Source organism: Coregonus clupeaformis, unplaced genomic scaffold (assembly GCF_020615455.1).
Source record: "Coregonus clupeaformis isolate EN_2021a unplaced genomic scaffold, ASM2061545v1 scaf0043, whole genome shotgun sequence".
Taxonomy (NCBI): Eukaryota; Metazoa; Chordata; class Actinopteri; order Salmoniformes; family Salmonidae; genus Coregonus; species Coregonus clupeaformis.
In genome coordinates this window covers 170,519-191,760 of record NW_025533498.1, presented here as the reverse complement: position 1 = coordinate 191,760, position 21,242 = coordinate 170,519, and the positions used below count along the sequence as shown (strand labels likewise).

At 42.0% G+C, this 21,242-nt stretch overlaps 2 protein-coding genes across 6 annotated transcripts; one reads left to right on the top strand and one right to left on the bottom strand.

Annotated features, from left to right (window-relative positions):
• Positions 1-377: 377 nt before the first annotated feature.
• On the bottom strand, positions 378-16,432 carry LOC121577801 (E3 ubiquitin-protein ligase NRDP1). 4 transcript variants are annotated; one of them, XM_041891704.2, is made up of 7 exons: positions 16,304-16,432; positions 15,760-15,798; positions 12,680-12,795; positions 5,213-5,484; positions 4,739-4,874; positions 4,457-4,560; positions 378-3,921 (listed from the first exon to the last, which is right to left on the bottom strand). In XM_041891704.2, exons 3-7 carry the CDS (start codon positions 12,767-12,769, stop codon positions 3,567-3,569), a joined length of 957 nt encoding a protein of 318 aa, XP_041747638.1. In that variant the 5' UTR covers positions 12,770-12,795; positions 15,760-15,798; positions 16,304-16,432; the 3' UTR covers positions 378-3,566. The 4 variants fall into 4 exon arrangements, with proteins under 4 accessions (XP_041747638.1, XP_041747639.1, XP_041747640.1 ...); XM_041891705.2 differs by lacking the exon at positions 15,760-15,798; XM_041891706.2 differs by lacking the exon at positions 15,760-15,798 and having other exon boundaries at positions 16,347-16,416.
• On the top strand, positions 15,788-19,479 carry LOC121577802 (SOSS complex subunit B1-B). Of its 2 annotated transcripts, none has more exons than XM_041891708.1 (7): positions 15,788-15,867; positions 17,098-17,241; positions 17,661-17,799; positions 18,009-18,080; positions 18,216-18,300; positions 18,435-18,492; positions 18,852-19,479. In XM_041891708.1, the coding sequence occupies exons 2-7, from the start codon at positions 17,163-17,165 to the stop codon at positions 19,019-19,021; spliced, it is 603 nt and encodes a 200-aa protein (XP_041747642.1). In that variant the 5' UTR covers positions 15,788-15,867; positions 17,098-17,162; the 3' UTR covers positions 19,022-19,479. The 2 variants fall into 2 exon arrangements, with proteins under 2 accessions (XP_041747642.1, XP_041747641.1); XM_041891707.1 differs by lacking the exon at positions 15,788-15,867 and adding an exon at positions 16,633-16,792.
• The last annotated feature ends 1,763 nt before the right edge of the window (positions 19,480-21,242 follow it).

Here is a 21,242-nt window from a genome sequence, read left to right as displayed (position 1 = left end):
GTATGCGATAAGGGGTTAAAGTAATCCATTGGGACAGGAGGAGGCCCTTGCAGTTGAATTTGTCTTTTGACAATGGATAACTGACAGAATACTCCAGATTCAATATACAAGAGCCACAGAATCACTGTCATCAAGAAGTGGATAGGTGAGGAAGGATACAATGTAGCTTCTCAGTCTCAACTTTGTTACAATATGGGGACAATCAGTGCACAGCAGGTGGAATATTTCCTCATCAATATGACTTCAATACATGAACAAGTTGAGACATGGTTTAGGCCATTACAATGGAATGTTTTTCATGGGGGAAGATTTCCCCTTGTATTTGGAAATAAATAAAGTGAGTTTTTGTTGTTGCAATAAAACAAATTAACACAATACAACATTCCAAACCACCAGGAATTCTTATGTTTTTAATGAAACCATACATCTCACCAAATAAAAATATTGATATGGATAGATACTGAAATGGAAGTGCGTCGGTATGTGTATATTGATATATGATAGTGAACTATTTACAATCAATCTTAAATGTACAATAAATGTGTAATTCATCCCCAGTTCTGTGGTATTATTATCATCAAGTCAGTATGACATCATCACAGTAACACACAACCATTCACACTAGTGCACATGAATAAGCAAAAAAGGCAGAGACAGGTGCAGCCCAAAGCCAATTGAAAATATCAGGGGTACATTCAGTTCGATTAAACATTTGCTACGGTGCGTGACGGTTTGTACTGAACGACACGTTTCTCGAAAACATTCTTCAACGTTCTTGAACCGACTTGCTCCATTTGGTAGGGTGTGGCGTGAAGCAATGAGTGACATATTTAAAGGGCAGAGGACATGCTGACAGCGTTCCCCAACCCCTCCCCTTTTTTTCAACTGGTCGTTCAGAACAGCACCGTTTCCATTTAATTGAATGTTGCACACCATTCCCCCCCCCCCATACTGAACGCAGCCCAGTTCCTGACTACAGGGGTGTATTCATTAGTGCACACCATCGCAAACTGTAGCAAAACATTTTGCAACGAAAACAAGCATTTCTTATTGGACAAGTTCAGGTTAGTCCCTTCCGTTTGGTTCCTAGCGAATACATCCTAGATTGCAGTTTAACATCAAAATACATATTTGTCCTGTCTCTCAATGCCCTATACATTTCTGAATAGTAAAATTGAGGGTCTAGCCATTAATCCTTCATCAATTATTTGGAAGCTTCAACAACATTGACCTTTTTGTTTCAAGTACAGTATTGTAAATCCTCCATCACAACAGAACCCCTCTTTTCAAACTGAAGCTGCATAGACGACAAAGTCACACTATAAAGAACAAAAGCAAGAATCTGAAAATCAAGTCTTGGAATGCTGTGTTTGTACCTCTGCTCTTGACAAGCTACTTAGTGAGCTTATCTCACAAACCCCATTGCTTCAAATCACTTCACTAGCCTTTGATTTAGGTACCCAAAAGAAGTAAGAGTTCAATATATCTCTTAACCAATGAAGGAAATGGTTTGAGATTTATACTTGGTGCGACACAGCCTTTCAGGATGTGAGTTTAAGTCCCATACATGGAAGTATCATATCAAGGCACCTAACTGACAGAGCAATGAGAGACAGCCATACAGAAAGAGGCAGCAGATTAAGGCTAGGTTCCAGCTTCACCGCAGCTCTTAAGAGAATGTCTAGACATTGGTTTAGCTTCAACCGCTTCCTCTGAGTTAAATACAAGTGTATTCATGTTTGTGTGTGTGTGTGTGTGTGTCCATTTTGATTCAGTCACCCCAGGAATTGAATTAATTGAATTTAAACTAATTTAATGAATCAGCGGAGATAACATGTGTGTGAACTTGTTCATTATTTGGTGGATGGAAGTAAAACCAAACAATAGTTTTGTTCTCAAACTAACAAGTTACACAATAATCAATAAAAATGCTGAAATGAAAGAATGCCAGTAGACTATCACTATGCGGAAGATCTAAACCAGAATAGTCCAAATTGTTAGGAAAATAGTATCAGTAAAAGCTTTGCCAATTGTGGTGATGGATTCAGCAAAGCACTTAATGTATGACTGAACACAGAATATTAGGATAAGCTACATGATATACAATGATGTGTTAGTGATATGCTATTTGACAATGACTGAAATAAACAAAATCTAAATAAATTAACAAAAAACAGAACAGACTTCTGGTTGATGTTATTTTGTACACAATTTCTGTGGATAAATGCTTTGGTAGCCTCTGAGAAGTAGTATTTATTTTCACACAATTGGACCCACTTCTAACCAACTATATACACATAACATCATCAAAGAAAAAAAGTTCAACACAGGACTCTCAATAACTCAGACAAATCATACACACAACAATAACATTATAAAAAAACAAGGTGTGAAACTCAAACCAAAAGAAAGTTCCAAGTCCACAGTCTTCACCAGGGCTCTGTCCATCTACTACTCCTTTTATCAGAAGTGGCATTCCTGATTTGCTCTGCATCCCGAGGAGGAACAAGGTCTGTTGTTGACAAAGGGGAAGGTGATACCATGATATTAAATGTGATACTGTAATGATGGAAAATGTAATTGGTCCTTGCAAAAAAATGGCGATCCACGTGCTCTGTATTTACGTTCAGCGGTGAAATCACACACAGCTGGAGGCCATGGGGGGGTATGAGCTAGCTCATTACACATCTGAGCCAATGGGATATTTTGAGGGGGCAGGGAGAAGGCAGATTAGGCTACAATCTTGTTTCTCTTTTGAAATTAACATTTTAAATCTTCCTTCCTATGCACTTTATTGATAAATCCTTGTTAGTTTTCATTTCTCTAAATAATTGTTGTTTAAGGCAGAGAGCGGAGGAATGCTGACTGTGTCTCCTTCGGGATGTTTTCCTTCACTTCTATTTCCTCTACCCTCTTAGTTGGAGACCCCTGTTATATTTTTCCCTGTCCCTCCAACCCTCTTGATTTGTCATGGTATAGGCAACTAGATTCCGATTTTTGTCAGAGCGGATGGTCGGGGGGGCCAGAACATAATGATCATTTGTACACTGCAAATTGACCACAACTAAGCCCAAAAAGAGATTGCATTTGATCACTTGATTACAGTGAGACACGATCACAGCTCTCTTTATTTATTAGTGGGAATACTTTAACAGATTTCCTAAATTCAACAGATTTTTTGCTGAATTCCTGCTGATTTTAGTATTTTTTTGGACCCAAAAACTAAAATCCTAAAGAAATTGCTAAAAGCTTTAGGAGGCCAAAAATAAAAATCACTTGCGGCCTGGTTTTGGCTCGCGGGCCGCCTGTTGCCGACCCCCTGCCCTATACCCTTCTACTGGTGTCATATCTCCCCAATCCCTGCTTTGTCATTGGATCTTCCCCTACTCTTACTGTGTTATAGGCACCCTATTCCCTATATAGTGCACTACTTTTGACCAGGGCCCTTGGGGAACAAGGTACCATTTGGGATGCAGCCATAGTGTTATAGCATCCCCTGCCCCCTCTTCTCCTCAGTTCAGGTCAGTCAGAAGTCTCCCCTCTGCTCTCCACCACCATCAGCCGGGTCATAGTATCTCCTCCACCCCGTGGGCGAAGATCATGACCAGGCCTGGCTCCAGGATCATGTCCTCCCCCATATGCTGGTTCTCACAGGACATCACCACCACTGCCTGTTTCCCCGGGATACGCTTGGCCACGTAATTCTCATAGTAGCGCCGGTTCATCTGCCGCGTCTCCAGTGTGGCCAGGCCGGCGGGCCAGTTCCTCTCGTGGGCGTTCTCGATCAGGTCGTTGACGATGGAAGGCGGGCAGCCACTGTCGATGAGCGAGCGCTTAATGACCGCCTGGAGGACAGCGTCCGGTGTCGAGATCATGCCGCCCCAGCGCGTGACGCGCGCCGGCTGGAGGGAGTTCACCCACCTAGGAGGGGAGGTAGAGGGGAGGATGACAGGAGAGAGAGGATTGGGATATTAGGATGGATATTTTAAATCATGTAATAACAACTAGATGTGTCCTAACACAATCATATAGAAATGGGACGATAAACCGGAAATTATCGACACCGACCATACAGAACACTTATCACAGGCACTTTGCTGATATCGTTCATTACAATAAGTATCCTACACTTGAGAAATGTGAAGTTTGAAATGAAATAAGTTGATGGCTACAACAACCATCAAACTACTAGTGGTAATTTAAAGGGAAAAAATTGCTAAAACTGGTGCACATTAATGTTATAAACGTATCGTTCTATTTATCATTATCACATCAATTCTAGCAATTTATCACGATATGGATTTTTGTCCATAACGGCCAGCTCTATAATTATCACTTAAATTAATTAATATGCCTAAAAGGTGGAAAGTGACGCAGCGTAGTAAGTTAAACTGTCTGACTGTGAAGTGTTCTGTGCAATTGAGTATTGCACCACAGTGCTTGATAATCCACTCACTCTAGAATCTCATTGTACTCAATGGTCTCCTCCAGGTTCTGCAGGTTGGGGTTGGCACTGCGGATGGCCCTCATGTATGCCTTCAACAGCTGGATGTCCCGTTTCTGGAGGCAGAAAGGAGACATCACAGTGTGCTTGCAGACCATGCTGCCGCAACATCACACAGACAAACACTCAGATGTACAAGCACTGACACATACACACACGTGAATGCATAAATACACTTACTCAAGCACACCCTGACGCACACACACACGTATAACTGCAGACACACACACAGACCTGCTCTGCTAGCTGGTGCTTGTGTTCAGCAGCAGTCTTGTCCAGGTCGGTGATCTTGCCCTGCTGTTGCTGCACCACGCTGCGCAGGTGTTTGATGCAGTTGTGGCTGGACACCTCGTCTTTAGGCATCTCCAGTCTGAAGGGGCAGAGGGAGGACAAAACAGCTGATCAACAGCCTTATAGCTCAGCCAACTCACCTACAGCCCCAGTAAACTACAACCTTTAGTCGATACCCTACGCCCACAGCCCTGTTGACCCACTAACCCAGAGCTAGTAGCACCACTCGCCTATACCCGACAGCAGAGTTTCCCAATCAGATTCTTGCCCCACTCTTGTGGTTGTGCTCATGCTCCCTCATTTAGCTGAATTTTACAGTTTCACAGCTTTTCCTATATAATTTATATAAATGATTAACAAAACATGCTCTAAAATAGAGCCTTGAGGAACCCCTTTGTTGGAGCCAACCCCACTCACCCGCAGCCCTGCCTGCACTGGACGGGCCTCTTGGGGTTGTGCTGGCAGTCCCTGAGGTGCGACTGCAGCTGGTCGAGGCGCAGCACGGTGGTGCAGCCGAAGCCGGCATTGTCGCAGTTGATCTGCAGCTTGGACAGCATGTTGCGCATGATGCGGGGCACGGGGCGCAGGTGGGCCAGTGTCACCACACTGCGGTCCACGGGGCAGATCTGCTGCTGGGAGAACCACTGGGTGATGCAGGCATTGCAGAAGGCGTGCTCGCAGTGAGGGGCCTAAGGGTGGAAGAAGGGGGACACACACAGGAAGAAAGTGACAGCAAACAAAGATCGCTCCGGCGAAAAAGCATTCTATTGTTAAAAAAATATTTTTCAGTCGATAATATAAAACGTACAGTGGGGAGAACAAGTATTTGATACACTGCCGATTTTGCAGGTTTTCCTACTTACAAAGCATGTAGAGGTCTGTAATTTTTATCATAGGTACACTTCAACTGTGAGAGACGGACTCTAAAACAAAAATCCAGAAAATCACATTGTATGATTTGTAAGTAATTAATTTGCATTTTATTGCTTGACATAAGTATTTGATACATCAGAAAAGCAGAACTTAATATTTGGTACAGAAACCTTTGTTTGCAATTACAGAGATCATACGTTTCCTGTAGGTCTTGACCAGGTTTGCACACACTGCAGCAGGGATTTTGGCTCACTCCTCCATACAGACCTCCAGATCCTTCAGGTTTCGGGGCTGTCGCTGGGCAATACGGACTTTCAGCTCCCTCCAAAGATTTTCTATTGGGTTCAGGTCTGGAGACTGGCTAGGCCACTCCAGGACCTTGAGATGCTTCTTACGGAGCCACTCCATAGTTGCCCTGGCTGTGTGTTTCGGGTCGTTGTCATGCTGGAAGACCCAGCCACGACCCATCTTCAATGCTCTTACTGAGGGAAGGAGGTTGTTGGCCAAGATCTCGCGATACATGGCCCCATCCATCCTCCCCTCAATACGGTGCAGTCGTCCTGTCCCCTTTGCAGAAAAGCAGCCCCAAAGAATGATGTTTCCACCTCCATGCTTCACGGTTGGGATGGTGTTCTTGGGGTTGTACTCATCCTTCTTCCTCCAAACACAGCGAGTGGAGTTTAGACCAAAAAGCTCTATTTTTCTCTCATCAGACCACATGACCTTCTCCCATTCCTCCTCTGGATCATCCAGATGGTCATTGGCAAACTTCAGACGGGCCTGGCTTGAGCAGGGGGACATTGCGTGCGCTGCAGGATTTTAATCCATGACGGCGTAGTGTGTTACTAATGGTTTTCTTTGAGACTGTGGTCACAGCTCTCTTCAGGTCATTGACCAGGTCCTGCCGTGTAGTTCTGGGCTGATCCATCACCTTCCTCATGATCATTGATGCCCCACGAGGTGAGATCTTGCATGGAGCCCCAGACCGAGGGTGATTGACCGTCATCTTGAACTTCTTCCATTTTCTAATAATTGCGCCAACAGTTGTTGCCTTCTCACCAAGCTGCTTGCCTATTGTCCTGTAGCCCATCCTAGCCTTGTGCAGGTCTACAATTTTATCCCTGATGTCCTTACACAGCTCTCTGGTCTTGGCCATTGTGGAGAGGTTGGAGTCTGTTTGATTGAGTGTGTGGACAGGTGTCTTTTATACAGGTAACGAGTTCAAACGGGTGCTGTTAATACAGGTAATGAGTGGAGAACAGGAGGGCTTCTTAAAGAAAAACTAACAGGTTTGTGAGAGCCGGAATTCTTACTGGTTGGTAGGTGATCAAATACTTATGTCATGCAATAAAATGCAAATTAATTACTTACAAATCATACAATGTGATTTTCTGGATTGTTGTTTTAGATTCCGTCTCTCACAGTTGAAGTGTACCTATGATAAAAATTACAGACCTCTACATGCTTTGTAAGTAGGAAAACCTGCAAAATCGGCAGTGTATCAAATACTTGTTCTCCCCACTGTATAATATATGACCATTTTGTTGTTAAAAACATGTTGACAGCAAGAGACATTCGAATTCAAATATCAAATTATTGGAATGACTAGAGGTAGGGCTGGGCGATATGACCTAAAAATCATATCTCAATTTTTTCAATCTTATGGGCGATTCCGGATATACACTGAGTGTACAAAACATTTGGAACACCTATCGTTCCATGACAGACTGACCAGATGAATCAAGATAAAAGCTATGATCCCTTATTGATGTCACTTGTTAAATCCACTTCAATCAGTGTAGATGAAGGAGAGGAGACAGGTTAAAGGAGGATTTCTAAGCCTTGAGACAATTGAGACATGGATATTGAGACATGGATTGTGTATGTGTGCCATTCAGAGGGTGAATGGGCAAGACAAAAGATGTAAGTGTCTTTGCACGGGGTACAGTAGTAGGAGCCAGGCTCTCCGGTTTGTGTGTGTCAAGAACTGCAACGCTGCTGGGTTTTTCACACTCAACAGTTTCCCGTGTGGACTAAGAATGGTCCACCACCCAAAGGACATCCCGCCAACTTGACACAACTGTGGGAAGCATTGGAGTCAACATGGGCCAGCATCCCTGCAGAACGCTTTCGACACCTTGTAGAGTCCATGCCCCAATGAATTGTGGCTGTTCTGAGGGCAAAAGGGGGTGCAATTCAATATTAGGAAGGTGTTCCTAATGTTTTATACACTCAGTACAAGCTTTGTTGTACAATTAAAGGTAAAATACACTGCATTTAAAACAGTCAACAATAATTAATGAATTCAGGGCTTGTGAAATTATACCTTACGATTGTGGAAGGCTAAATGTAAGCCTTCCACAACCGTAAGACCCACATTTTATCCAAATAATTTAACCTGCTTTTTTGCAATAATCACTGATCTAAAAAGAATGCCCTTTTTGTTACAAATTTAACCAGAACCATGCATAATGCACATTCACCAATAATGTCTAACTTCTTGTAGTAGGCATTATATAAAATTAACACAGGTCTCATAAACAATCTCTCAAGCACAAGCCCATGTGCTAGTGAGTAGCCAGCTAATCTTTATATTTCAAGTTTAGCCAACTTGGATCTATTTTCTAGCTAACAAGGTAGAACAGTTGAATTGTTATGAACACACCCGCCTGTCCGTCTCCAACTGTTTGAACAGCATGCTAGCCTGTCCACTTTGTTCAGATGTTGAAATCAAGTGGCCTACCTTATTTCTCAGAATGAGAACGAGTTAAAATGCTGCTAGTGGTAAGTGGTACCGCAATGCACGCGCAACAAACTAAGCATTCCTTTTCCAGAATCAATGTTCATTGATACTCCTGTTTTAGTAGTGTCTGCGCTGGGTGCAATTTAAGGAGTTTAAACATAAAAAGGGTATCGGTAGAAAGGATAACTTCTCCTTTATTACAGTAAAATAATGTCTCAATGTGTTTCGGTGTCCATATGACCGATTCTGTTGGACCAAACCTCAAATGCAAATAGTGAGTTGAAACCGCTTGTCACAGAGGAAGAAGTGATCGCTCATCTTTGTTGTTGTAAGTGGCAGGGTGAGGGGCTTGGTGTGTGTGTGTAAATGGGAAGGTGCACACAGCACAGAAAGAGCGAAGGATACGAGACCAAAAAGGCCTTTGGAATATCGTGCAAAAACATACATTTGATATATTGCCCAGCCCTAACTAGAGGCAGAGATCATGATTAAAAAAAGCTAAAGCCATTAGCAGTGAAAGTGGGAGTTCAGGTTACATTGGTGTATAGCAGTTCTGCTGTGGGTGAAGTGCTCATCAACGCAGGGGTGACGGTACTGATGACATCAGTGTGTGATGCTAAGCTAGCGACGGGCCGGCTAGCTTCTGTTGGCTACAATTGCTGTTCCCACTACAGTTCCTGGGTGTGTCAGGAAGAAAGCTTTGAAGGCTACAGCTGCTACTGGTAGCAGTGAATCCCCCAGATATGGAACCTTATTGCCCCCTGTTCCCCATGCAGTCCCTGGGGGAGCTCGAAATGGCACCCTATTCCCTATATAGCGCGCTACTTTTGACCAAGGCCCTGGTCAAAAGTAGTGCATTATAGGGAATAGGGTGCCATTCCAGACACAGTCCTAGTTCCAATTCTTCCCACCCCAGTGGGGTTCTGTGCTGCAATGCTGCTGATTCACACTGGGGCCCCCACCCAGCCCAGCCCAGGGACACGTCACACAGCAGCACTGACTCCAGGAAGGTCGGGCAGAGCACACTGACTGGGACTAACACACTAATATGCACACCTAACCTCTTTTTCCTCCTCTCCCTCCCCTTCTCTCAGTCTGGAAAAGGTCACATACTCCTAGCAGGCTATTGGAATACAGCCTTCCCTCAGGTCCGTGATATCTATAGGCGATATGCTGCTACATCTGCATTGCTTGCTGTTTGGGGTTTTAGGCTGGGTTTCTGTATAAGTACTTTGTGACATGTGCTGATATAAAAGGGCTTGCGAAAGTATTCACCCCCCCTTAACATTTTTCCTATTTTGTTGCCTTACAACCTGGAATTAAAATTGATTTTTGGGGGGTTTGTATCATTTGATTTAAACAACATGCCTACCACTTTGAAGATGCAAAATATTTTTTGGTGTGAAACAAACAAGTAATAAGACAAAAAAACAGAAAACTTGAGCGTGCATAACTATTCACCCCCCCCAAAAGTCAATACTTTATAGAGCCACCTTTTGCAGCAATTGCAGCTGCAAGTATCTTGGGGTATGTCTCTATAAGCTTGGCACATCTAGCCACTGGGATTTTTGCCCATTCGTCAAGGCAAAACTGCTCCAGCTCCTTCAAGTTGGATGGGTTCCGCTGGTGTACAGCAATCTTTAAGTCATACCACAGATTCTCAATTGGATTGAGGTCTGGGCTTTGACTAGGCCATTCCAAGACATTTAAATGTTTCCCCTTAAACCACTAGGTGTTGCTTTAGCAGTATGCTTAGGGTCATTGTCCTGCTGGAAGCTGAACCTCCGTCCCAGACTCAAATCTCTGGAAGACTGAAACAGGTTTCCCTCAAGAATTTCCCTGTATTTAGCGACATCCATCATTCCTTCAATGCTGACCAGTTTCCCAGTTCCTGCCGATGAAAAACATCCCCACAGCATGATGCTGCCACCACCATGCTTCACTGTGGTGATGGAGTTCTCGGGGTGATGAGAGGTGTTGGGTTTGCGCCAGACATAGCGTTTTCCTTCATGGCCAAAAAGCTCAATTTTAGTCTCATCTGACCAGAGTACCTTCTTTCATATGTTTGGGGAGTCTCCCACATGGCTTTTGGCAAACACCAAACGTGTTTGCTTAAGCAATGGCTTTTTTCTGGCCACTCTTCCGTAAAGCCCAGCTCTGTGGAGTGTACTGCTTAAAGTGGTCCTATGGACAGATACTTCAATCTCCGCTGTGGAGCTTTGCAGCTCCTTCAGGGTTATCTTTGGTGTCTTTGTTGCCTCTCTGATTAATGCCCTCCTTGCCTGGTCCGTGAGTTTTGGTGGGCGGCCCTCTCTTGGCAGGTTTGTTGTGGTGCCATATTCTTTAAAAAATGTTATAATGGATTTAATGGTTCTCCGTGGGATGTTCAACGTTTCTGATATTTTTTTATAACCCAACCCTGATTTGTACTTCTCCACAACTTTGTCCCTGACCTGTTTGGAGATCTCCTTGGTCTTCATGGTGCCGCTTGCTTGGTGGTGCCCCTTGCTTAGTGGTGTTGCAGACTCTGGGGCCTTTCAGAACAGGTGTATATATACACTGAGATCATGTGATAGATCATGTGACACTTAGATTGCACACAGGTGGAGTTTATTTAACTAATTATGTGACCTGAAGCTCATTGGTTGCACCAGATCTTATTTAGGGGCTTCATAGCAAAGGGGCTGAATACATATGCACGCACAACTTTTCCGTTATTTACATTTTTAGAATTTTTTTCATTTCACTTCACCAATTTGGACTATTTTGTGTATGTCCATTACATTAAATCCAAATAAAAAACCATTTAAATTACAGGTTGTAAAGCAACAAAATAGGAAAAACGCCAAGGGGGATGAATACTTTTGCAAGGCACTGTAAATACATTTGATTTAGATTTGATACTGCTCTGGATATAATAGTGTACATACTATTTGTCCTGCCGATGCTGGGGAATGGGGATGCAAAGTAAGCGGCATCAGTAGTCACACAGCTGAGTGCAGATGCAAGCAAACTGAATTCCAATTCTTCCCTCTCTCTCGCTTTGTCCCCTCTCGCTCAGTAACTTTATTTCCACAGAAAACCCTACGCCAGTTATGTCCACATTCCTGTACTGCTGCCAGCATTCTCCTTGCTGAATTGACCCACCAATGAACACACGTGCCCACAGACACAGATGCAATCACACTCTCATAAAGACACTGCAAAACAAAGAACACTAGTAACACCAATTGACCAATCCCTAGGCTGGAAAAAGTGTTTTGTACTATATAAAGCACAATCCAGCAACCATTTGCTCCAAGGGCAAACATGTAGGAAAACAATGCCATCCTCTGCAGGTTGGTAGAATCAAAAGTGTGTCTATTTAAAGCTACTCACCTCATGGTTGGTCTCGGTTTGGGAGATCGGTTTGTTATGTTAGCATCCCTATGCTTTATTTACATTAACAGGACTAAGCATCCCCACTCACTTCTCCTATCCTGATTCCCTAAACCTCTGCCCCATCTTTATGTATCACTACAAACATTAGGCTCTTCTCATTCATCTAGAACAAGAACGGACAGACCTTCCTGCAGAGCTCATCTCTACATATTTCCTTCTTCCCTCTACCCTTGCTGTCATTGCATCCCTCTGAAAGTCGATCGTCCTGTAAGCTCTCCTCCCTCTCTCTGCCCATATCCTTCCGTGGTCCTCTGTAGCTCAATTGGTAGAGCATGGCGCTTGTAACGCCAGGGTAGAGGTTCGATCCCCGGGACCACCCATACACAAAAATGTATGTGCACATGACTGTAAGTCACTTTGGATAAAAGCGTCTGCTAAATGGCGTATTATTATTATTTAAGATGCGATAGGGCCATTCTCCTTATGTCCGTTATCGCTCTCACCCCCCATACAAGCTTCATCATAGAGAATTAAATTACAAGTCTAGTGATATAATGTATATAGAAATGCAAGAACACGATATCGGCAAGAGCACTGCGGACAAGATGATAATCACCTTTTTAGCATGACAAAATAAATGGCCTGCACAAGGCCTACAGGACTGAAATGTCTGCGTTTTTTCTCCTTTCTCTACAACAAATGGAACAGCAGGTGTGGCCAATGCGTTGACAAGAACTGGATCCTATTTGACTGAAACAGAACTGAATTTACAACACACTGACAATTCCTTCTTTTTCAGTGATTGAAGCAGCACTGATTTTTCAGAACACTGAAATGCACTGCTTCTCCAATGGCTGAAATGGTACAGAGATGTGTACGTCACTGACCTGCACGGGCTCCTCTAGGACTCCACTGCAGATGGGGCACAGCAGGTCCTCATCCACTTCCCCCTGGAACCGGGTGATGTCGTAGCCCATGGCACATCACCGGATCCAACTACAACCTGCAACACAGGTAGGGAAATGGTAAGCCTACAGTCCAGACAAACACGACAACCTATATATCATTCATGTGCAGGATTATAAATCGACATGGAACACCCTAACAGAAAAATATATAGTCCTCAATTTGCTAGAACATACCTACCCTACCGTTACGCTTGTTTACACTGAGCTGCACTGGGGTCAGAATGCAATCAAGGTTACATTAAGACACTGTGGAGCCGGCGTGAGATATGGGTCGGAAAACGTACGTCAGTGCAGGGATGTGATATGCCACTGTACTCCAAATGTTACCTTTATCCACACTGCTCCATCGAGAAGGTGTCTTAACATACCAATGATTGCCTTCCGACCTCAGTGCAGCTCAGTGTAAACAAGCGAAACGGTAGGGTCGGTATCTTCTCGCTTAGTTCTCAATCATGTTCAAAATAAACAACCTATATATACAGTGCATTGACTTATTCCACATTTTGTTGTGTTACAGCCTGAATTCAAAATAGAAGAAATAGGCTGTTTACCTGTGTTTTTGTGATGGTAGAGTTTGCTAAACAAATACCCACTGGATTGATGAAAATAATAATGATATCATTCTGCCAGGTAATCATAGTTTACTTAGTAGTTAACATTTAATTGAGAAAGTTTCCATCTACCAGAAGATTAGCATCATCCTTAATGGCTACACAACGTGGTAGACGCGCATCGCACACACACAGACAGGATACATTCTCGTTGCCTCTTCAGAAAGTTGAAGGAAATACTAATCACTGATGCCTTCTGTTAATGGCTTATGATACATTTGGACAGATTAATTCATTTTCAATACATTTAGTTGATTCCCTACTAAGGTCAATACATTTTTGAATATTGTTTAATTCCATTTTAATGCCTTGATTCCGTGAGGTCCCTAATTATCATATTTGGACCAGAATTAGGCTCTCCACTACCTATTGTCCCTGCATTGATGATTCACAATCTTCATCTAATGTTTTCATAATTTATCTGCAGATAAACGCCCAAAATTCCTAGGCCTACCAGTAGCCTATGCAAACTAGGGAGCCAAATGAACAGCTCTCTCACCAATGCGATTCGGTAGGCTACACTGACTGACAAGAGGAGAGTCAGTGACTTAAGCATCAAGCCCGACAAACTAGGAAAGGAAATCTAGGAAATCCTTTGGTTTAGAGACCATGGACATACAGTATAACCAGGTTGCATGATTTAGGAATGGCAAAGGGATTAGGGCTGTCCCCTACTAAAACATGTATTTTTCCATATATAGACACACCCTATGTTTAAATAAAATCAACTATATGTAGGCTACTGAGCTTGTCTGATGCTTTAAGCGCTGCGATTAAAAATGAAGACTCAAATTACTAAAGAGGGAGCCAGAGATCAATATAGCCTAACCAGAAGAAAAAAACCTGTTCCCGACCCGACCCTCCACCTCCCGCTGGCCTTCACAGATTCTGCCCGTTAAGATCCTGAAGTTGCCGGTAATAGGCTACACCAACGGTCGGCAACCTTTTCCATTTGGTGTGCCAAGTTATCGTACCATTTCTACCGATCTGCGCACCAGTTATGATTTTCATATGTACATTCTCGTGGAACAGTTTAATTTATAATAAAGTCTTCATCTCAAAATCAATGTCATGTTGTTAATCAAAATTCTATCTAAATGAAAATTATACAAATCTAAAAGTAACTTTATTGCCATTGCCAATATGTAAAAATAGCCTACATAAAGCTAACAAACAAAAACATTGCAAATCGCAGGTAGAAAATATCCTGATTAAAATAAATATCCTATAAATCACATTGGCTACACATGGCCTGTCTGCAAGGAACTTGAAACATTGTATCAACTATTAACTTGGTCTGAAGCTCTAGCTAACAAACTTGCAACATTGTATAAAATCTTCTGGGCCCTCAGAGTTTCCTGCCCCAGTGAGCTCCGGACAGACAGACACATTCACTCTCGGACCCTGCTCGGCGATGCAAATGACGACTTCCAAATCAGAACAGTCTATCGATTACGGATATAGGCTTGGACGTAGGAAAAGTTCCACTAGGATCTAGAAAATCTGGGCTAGACACTGAGATGAGAAGTCTTTCAGAATTAAAAGCAAAGGGCTTGTCATTAATTAACAGAATCTACTGCACACCAGAATGAGATGATTTCATTTTGAGATAGCCACTTGTTTACCAAGAGTCAAGACTAACTATAAAGACACTTACCCACTACAGTGCAAGTGGGTTTTATTTTTGTCTAAGACCAGGGGTAGTATGAACATTTATGGTGTGGATACTTCTTGGGTATCAGTGCACTTTGAAATAACTACCTGGAACTGTCAAATTGATTAAATCAACAAGTATAAAGCCCAACATTCTCAATGAATATGGATGTAATACAACTAAAACACTGACTTCATAGTAATCAATGATCAAAAGGTCAAATTAGGGGGTACTTATATTTGTGTGTAACCTGTACAAGTGTGTGGTTTGAAATGTAAATGTTTTTTTTTTTTGCATTTCCCACCCTCGGAGAGTGGGGTCACGCCCAGGGATCAGCCATTATTGACGGCGACCCTGGAGCAATCAGGATTAACATTTACATTTTACATTTATGTCATTTAGCAGACGCTCTTATCCAGAGCGACTTACATGAGCAATTAGGGTTAAGTGCCTTGCTCAAGGGCACATCGGCAGATTTTTCACCTAGTCGGCTCGGGGATTAGAACCAGTGACCTTTCGATTACTGGCACAACGCTTAGCCACTAAGCTACCTGCCGCCCCCTTAATGACAGGGATTCCTGTCATTAAGTGGATTGCTCAAGGGCAGATCGACAGATTTTTCACCTAGTCGGCTCGGGGATTCTAACTAGCAACCTTTCGATTATGGGCAATCAGGATTAACCTCTAGGCTACCAGCCGCCCCCAGTACCTATGCATGTTCAATGTCCACTCACCAGTGTCTTTCCTTCCTTGGGCCAGAATCCTCAGCCCTCCTATTCATTGAAAATATGGACCACAGGGGCAGAGTTTTGGGAAGGATAGAGGAGCAACCTGGGGCCTAGGTAAGGATGTCCTGGGAAAATGCGTCTGGGATAAAATAATAACGTTATGCAACGTTGTTGGGATGAATAACTTTATTGTCCCTTTAAATTTACTTTATAGCCAGTTTACGATATGATTAGCGCTATGTTTGCTACTCAAACACGGAAATCATCATTACTGTTCCAAATGGAATACCGTAACGTTAGCTATGTGGCTAACTAAATAGTAAACAGTAGCCAGCTGCAAACAGATGAAAGATTAGTGATGGATACCAATTAGAAAATCTGACGAGCCAGTGTGCACGCAAGTTAGCCACAGCTGACTAACGTTACGTGAGCTAACGTTAACTAGTTAGCTAGCTAACTTACAGCTTAGCTGGCGGTGGTGGAATCATACAGGAAAACAAACAGATAGCGCGCAACGCTAGTGATATTTCGTCGAATTGAGTAACGTTACCTGTTGATATAACAATAAATGGTTAGATGGTCTTTTAAATTACGTTTGCGTCAGTATTTGGGTTAGCATGCCAGCACGATATCCATTTTTTTTCTTGATTCCTGTCACATTTCGACGTCCAGCCCTCACTCCTGCCGCTAAGCAACCAAATTGTCAAATCATTGATTGACAGTTGACTCCACCTATCTTCGGTACGATCAGCGTCCCTTCTCAGATAAAGGGCCTATCACATGATTCTTTCTAAAGCACATCCCATATAGGCCATTGCCATTGGACACAATTTCGATTGACATTACATTTGACCAACATAATGCAGCAGGGGACAAGTCTCCGCCACTACTGTAGTGACATACTGATGCTCACGAAAAACAACTTGCTAGCCCTTTTACACACAGGAAAACAATACTTATATTTAAACTAACTTGTCCCATGGCTTAAAATCCCTTATATCGGACAACGCAGCTGTGAACGAAAATACACACCGTTGAGGTAACGTTAACGTCATTTGTAGCTAACGACCTGGCACCCAGTTAGCTAGCTATAACTATCGTCAGCTAGATTTCTGCTATAATGCTAATAGGTTATGGCAGTGAGTAACGTTACTGCAGCTTGGTAAGATAGCTACACCAGTTGCCAGACTGGTCCTTCTAGCTACTTTACTAGTCATTAGTCAACCTGGGTTGCATACTTGCATTGATCTGATCGTGCATTGCTGTGTACAAATGTAACGTTATGTATCATCATCAAGGCCATGTATTCCTGTAAGCTTGCTCACACTCACGTCAACGTTTCAGTGCTGCTTAGGACGGTCCAGAGTTGACTTAGCTACAGTTGTGGATGCATGACGAGAATCTGAAAGATGACGACTGAGACCCACGTCAAGGACATCAAGCCAGGACTCAAGAATCTCAACGTTATCTTCATCGTACTGGAAACAGGTGAGGGGGGCTGTTTCAATAGCTAACTAACGCCTCATAACAGTATTATTATGAATCATCAATTAATGAACAGAATCAAATGTTAATAATTATCTTGTAATGCACTGGAGTGGAAAAAAAGTAATGTGAAATCTTACACACAATATAATGTCACAAGAGGTTCAATAGTCAGAAACATCCTTCTTATATGCCACCATGTAGTCCTAATGAGAACAGTTCATGTTGGGTTTATTTGAATCATGCCAGCCATCAAATAACTTACCTGTGTTGGACCTTCCCTCTTCTTTTTTCCACAAGTGGATGTTTATTCTCCTCTCACAATGAGATATGACACTTTCCTTGTTCAACTAGCTTGCTCTCGTCTTTGTAAAACAATCAAAAGCCACTGATTTATTTGTCCCTCAACCCCTCTCACACAGGACGAGTGACAAAGACAAAGGATGGGCATGAGGTGCGGACCTGTAAGGTGGCCGACAAGACAGGCAGCATCAGCATCTCTGTTTGGGATGAGGTGGGGGGACTGATCCAAACCGGTGACATCATCAGACTCACTAAGGGGTGAGTTATTGAGTCACGTCACAGTCAAGTCAACACCTCACTGTATGGACAAAGCGCCAAACCTACTGCTGAGTATAAAATCGATACAGAAATAAGACCATCCAGTCATATCTACTGTACCTAATCACCAGAAGTTATTCGGATGAATACGTGCCATACGTTATTAGTAGTCTGCAATCTTGTATTGAAATTGCTGCCTTTTTCTCTAGATATGCATCTGTGTTCAAAGGTTGCCTGACTCTGTACACGGGCAGAGGTGGAGAGCTGTTGAAGATTGGAGAGTAAGTCCTGTAGTTTCTCTGTGCTTAATTACATTTCTTGCTACATAAATAAAAAGGAGCAGCCATGTAAATGTTGCTGAGAGATGCATGTAAGTTACTGGTCTAAACTAATGCCCACTTAAATGTTTTGTTCAGGTTCTGCATGGTGTACTCCGAGGTGCCAAACTTCAGTGAGCCTAACCCAGAGTACTCTAACATGGATCAGATGAAAAACAAGACGGTGAGGGGTGTTTTGAACATAGGGATGTCAGTGTGTAAGCATGTCTTACTACAGGATGCTTTACGGAAGGATAGGGAAAAAATATTAAGTACCTTTTTCTTGTACTGTATTTGAACAGATTATTTAATTCCCAGGTACTCAGTGACCAAGGAAACATACTGAACAATAACATCTCATCTGGAGGCTCAGCTGGTAAGTCCACTATCAAAGACCAACAAAAAAAGATTGACGTCAAATGGAAGTGTTTTGGCAAATGCCTTTGTTAGCGTTTTTCGACAAAAGTAATTTTGACCTCTGCTGCTTAAGGTACTATATGCAACAATTCAACCTGCATGTCTCCCTAAATGTCAATGGCATGTCAGTAGCAGTAAACTAAATAGCTGCTTGAAGCTGTAAAGTTGCTTATTTTACCAGTGAGTGGCAGGTTCAGTCACCTTCAGTGTATAAACAGCAGTCTTCATTTTAATTGTGAACACTATAACACTACTTCACTTTTCCCTTCTATCACTTTATGAAGATTCTAATTTGAGCATTACAATTTCTTATTGTAGGAAATGACACTACCAATGGGAACGGTGTAAATTCACAAGGTTCCGGGAGCTCGACTAACCCTCAGCAGGGAGGGCGGGCTGGAAGTGGTGTCAGCAGCAGAGCAACCAATCCAGGAGCAGGAGGGACCACTGTCAATGGAAAGGAGACCAGACGTTCTGCCAAAAGATGATAAGAGCAGAGGGAAGCAAAGTCCATCCCACGCCAGCAATTTCTAACTGAGACTACCACTGAAGACTCATGTTTCTTTTACAACAAACTGTGTAATCAGTCTTTATATTTTTATATTTGTGTATTTAGTTTTTTGTTGTTGAAATTACCATGACCATTACATTTCATTTACTTGTCTTTGTAAAGTGGGTTAAGAAATAGTATCTTAATTAGGTTTGTTTAAGGAACACTGTTCACAAAAGATTATGTAACAAGTTTCCCTTTAACAATTTTACAATTAAGCTGTTTAATGGGAAGCCATGTGTTTTTCAAAGTTAGACAGGCAGGGATGTTACCTTCCCTTTGTTTAAAATGTGATACTCTTTTTTTAAATAAATCAAATGTGTTTTGCTTTCATTTTGTGCACGCAATGTTAATGTTTTCCCATGAGATGTCTAAAATATAAAATTACTCAACTAATGTGCTGTGTAGGCTCTGTGTGCAAAATGTATCCCAAGGCTGATCATATAAAGTGAACAAAACACACAAAGTAGATATATTAAGCAATAGCACTTTATTTAAACAAAACCAATCCTAAGCCACAACACTGAATGACAAGACTCATAGGCTGCAGCATACATTGTATAAAATCGATCAGGTTTCAATGCCTTGGTTTGTTAAGTTTCTCCTGTAATGTCAGAAAGGTCAATGCAGATTACGTTCTTTGATTCACTCAAATCAGTCTTTTATACAAATTCTTGTAACAAATAACCATTCACTAGCACACTTAATGATATAACAAGGCAAAGTGCTTTCAAGGATTGCATTGTCACAAATTCATGAAAGAGTTGGATATTTGTTCAGGAGTGGGGTTTGTGTCTCTCTTTTAGGGCATCTCACATTCCTCTGCTTCAGTCAAAATGTCAGTTTGGGGGGTGGTGATGGTAGTATGACAATTATTCTTTTTTTTCTTTTGAATGCTTAAGGCTGGATACGATTAGATTTCCCTTCACACGTAAACACCACATGCATCATATATCCATCATCAGACTTCAGTAAGAGCCTTAGTTATTTGTTGCTTTTGTAATGAAGTTAGATGCACACATTCTCCCAATCTCTCGTAGTTGTACACATGGTTACAACTGTAAACTTGATGTTTAGACGTATGGCTCAACTTACACACGTACAGTAAAAACCCACCATACTATGAAAAAGTGGATGATTACTGGTGGATAAAGGATACTTTCAGAGGGTTAATAGAAAGCAATCATAAAGTACCTTGTTGCAACAAGTATCTGAAGGATAGCAAACATGTACCACAGACGAGGTTCACGTGTATGCTACAACAGACCTTAAAGAGATTTCATTCTGATCATAATACAGTTTGGCTTCACATTCCAGTGGCTGTTGTGATATATTATTTTTTCTTTCATTTTACATGCTCATACACACAAAATCAATCAAGATCACATTAGATTTGTCTTTTAGATTAAAAGTGATGAATATGCTTTCATATTTTTCAGACACTAGTATAGGTGGTTATGTGCTAAGATGACGACGATGAGCTGTGCATCAAGGAGGTAGGCAAAACATGATCATAGCAATTGCATTAGTAGCAAAAGTACCGGTAATGTTAACTTTCAAAATAGCATGGACTTTGTATCTTACCAATGAGTTTCCATTTTGGATGCGAGACCTTTTTTCTCTCATTTTAATTAATTAATTGTAACTGATATATTTCTGAGGTAATATGGATTTAATATCGCACAATCTATTTGACCACTATCTCATGCTAGTAAAACCTATATACGATTTTTTTTTTGCTGTAAGCAACTGAAGGCTCTAGAAAATACACAATACTGAACGCAGGCATGCTCAAACTCTCCACCAGGCAGCAGTTGCTGTAACTTACTTCAAAACAGAGCCTAAGGTGCAAGAGAAAAATAGTGAAAAGTTGACAAAAGGCCTGAAAAAGCATTTTATGCATTTTCACTTGCTCACATTGCACCACCTGAATTTATAATTAGGCCTAAATGAAGCACAATAACACTTTCATGATCACCTACAGTTCACACTGAAGTGACATGGGAGGTCAACATGCTGTCCTAAACATTGGCTTGGCATATCCTATCCATTCTAAGGACCACAACCAGATATACAATTTTTTAACCACTTGTCCCTAAAATGAAATTCTTGACCAACTCCTAACTTTAACCCGCAACTTCCAAGATGGTGAAAAAAAT

Coding starts and splice junctions, on each gene's coding strand:
- LOC121577801 (XM_041891704.2), bottom strand. CDS start 12,769: ATGGGCTACGACATCACCCGGTTCCAGGGGGAAGTGGATGAGGACCTG. Junction 5,485..12,679: donor TCCTAGAGGAGCCCGTGCAG/GTCAGTGACGTA, acceptor TTCCACCCTTAG/GCCCCTCACTGCGAGCACGC. Junction 4,561..4,738: donor AGCACCAGCTAGCAGAGCAG/GTCTGTGTGTGT, acceptor TTCTGCCTCCAG/AAACGGGACATCCAGCTGTT.
- LOC121577802 (XM_041891708.1), top strand. CDS start 17,163: ATGACGACTGAGACCCACGTCAAGGACATCAAGCCAGGACTCAAGAAT. Junction 17,242..17,660: donor CTTCATCGTACTGGAAACAG/GTGAGGGGGGCT, acceptor CCTCTCACACAG/GACGAGTGACAAAGACAAAG. Junction 18,081..18,215: donor GAGCTGTTGAAGATTGGAGA/GTAAGTCCTGTA, acceptor TGTTTTGTTCAG/GTTCTGCATGGTGTACTCCG.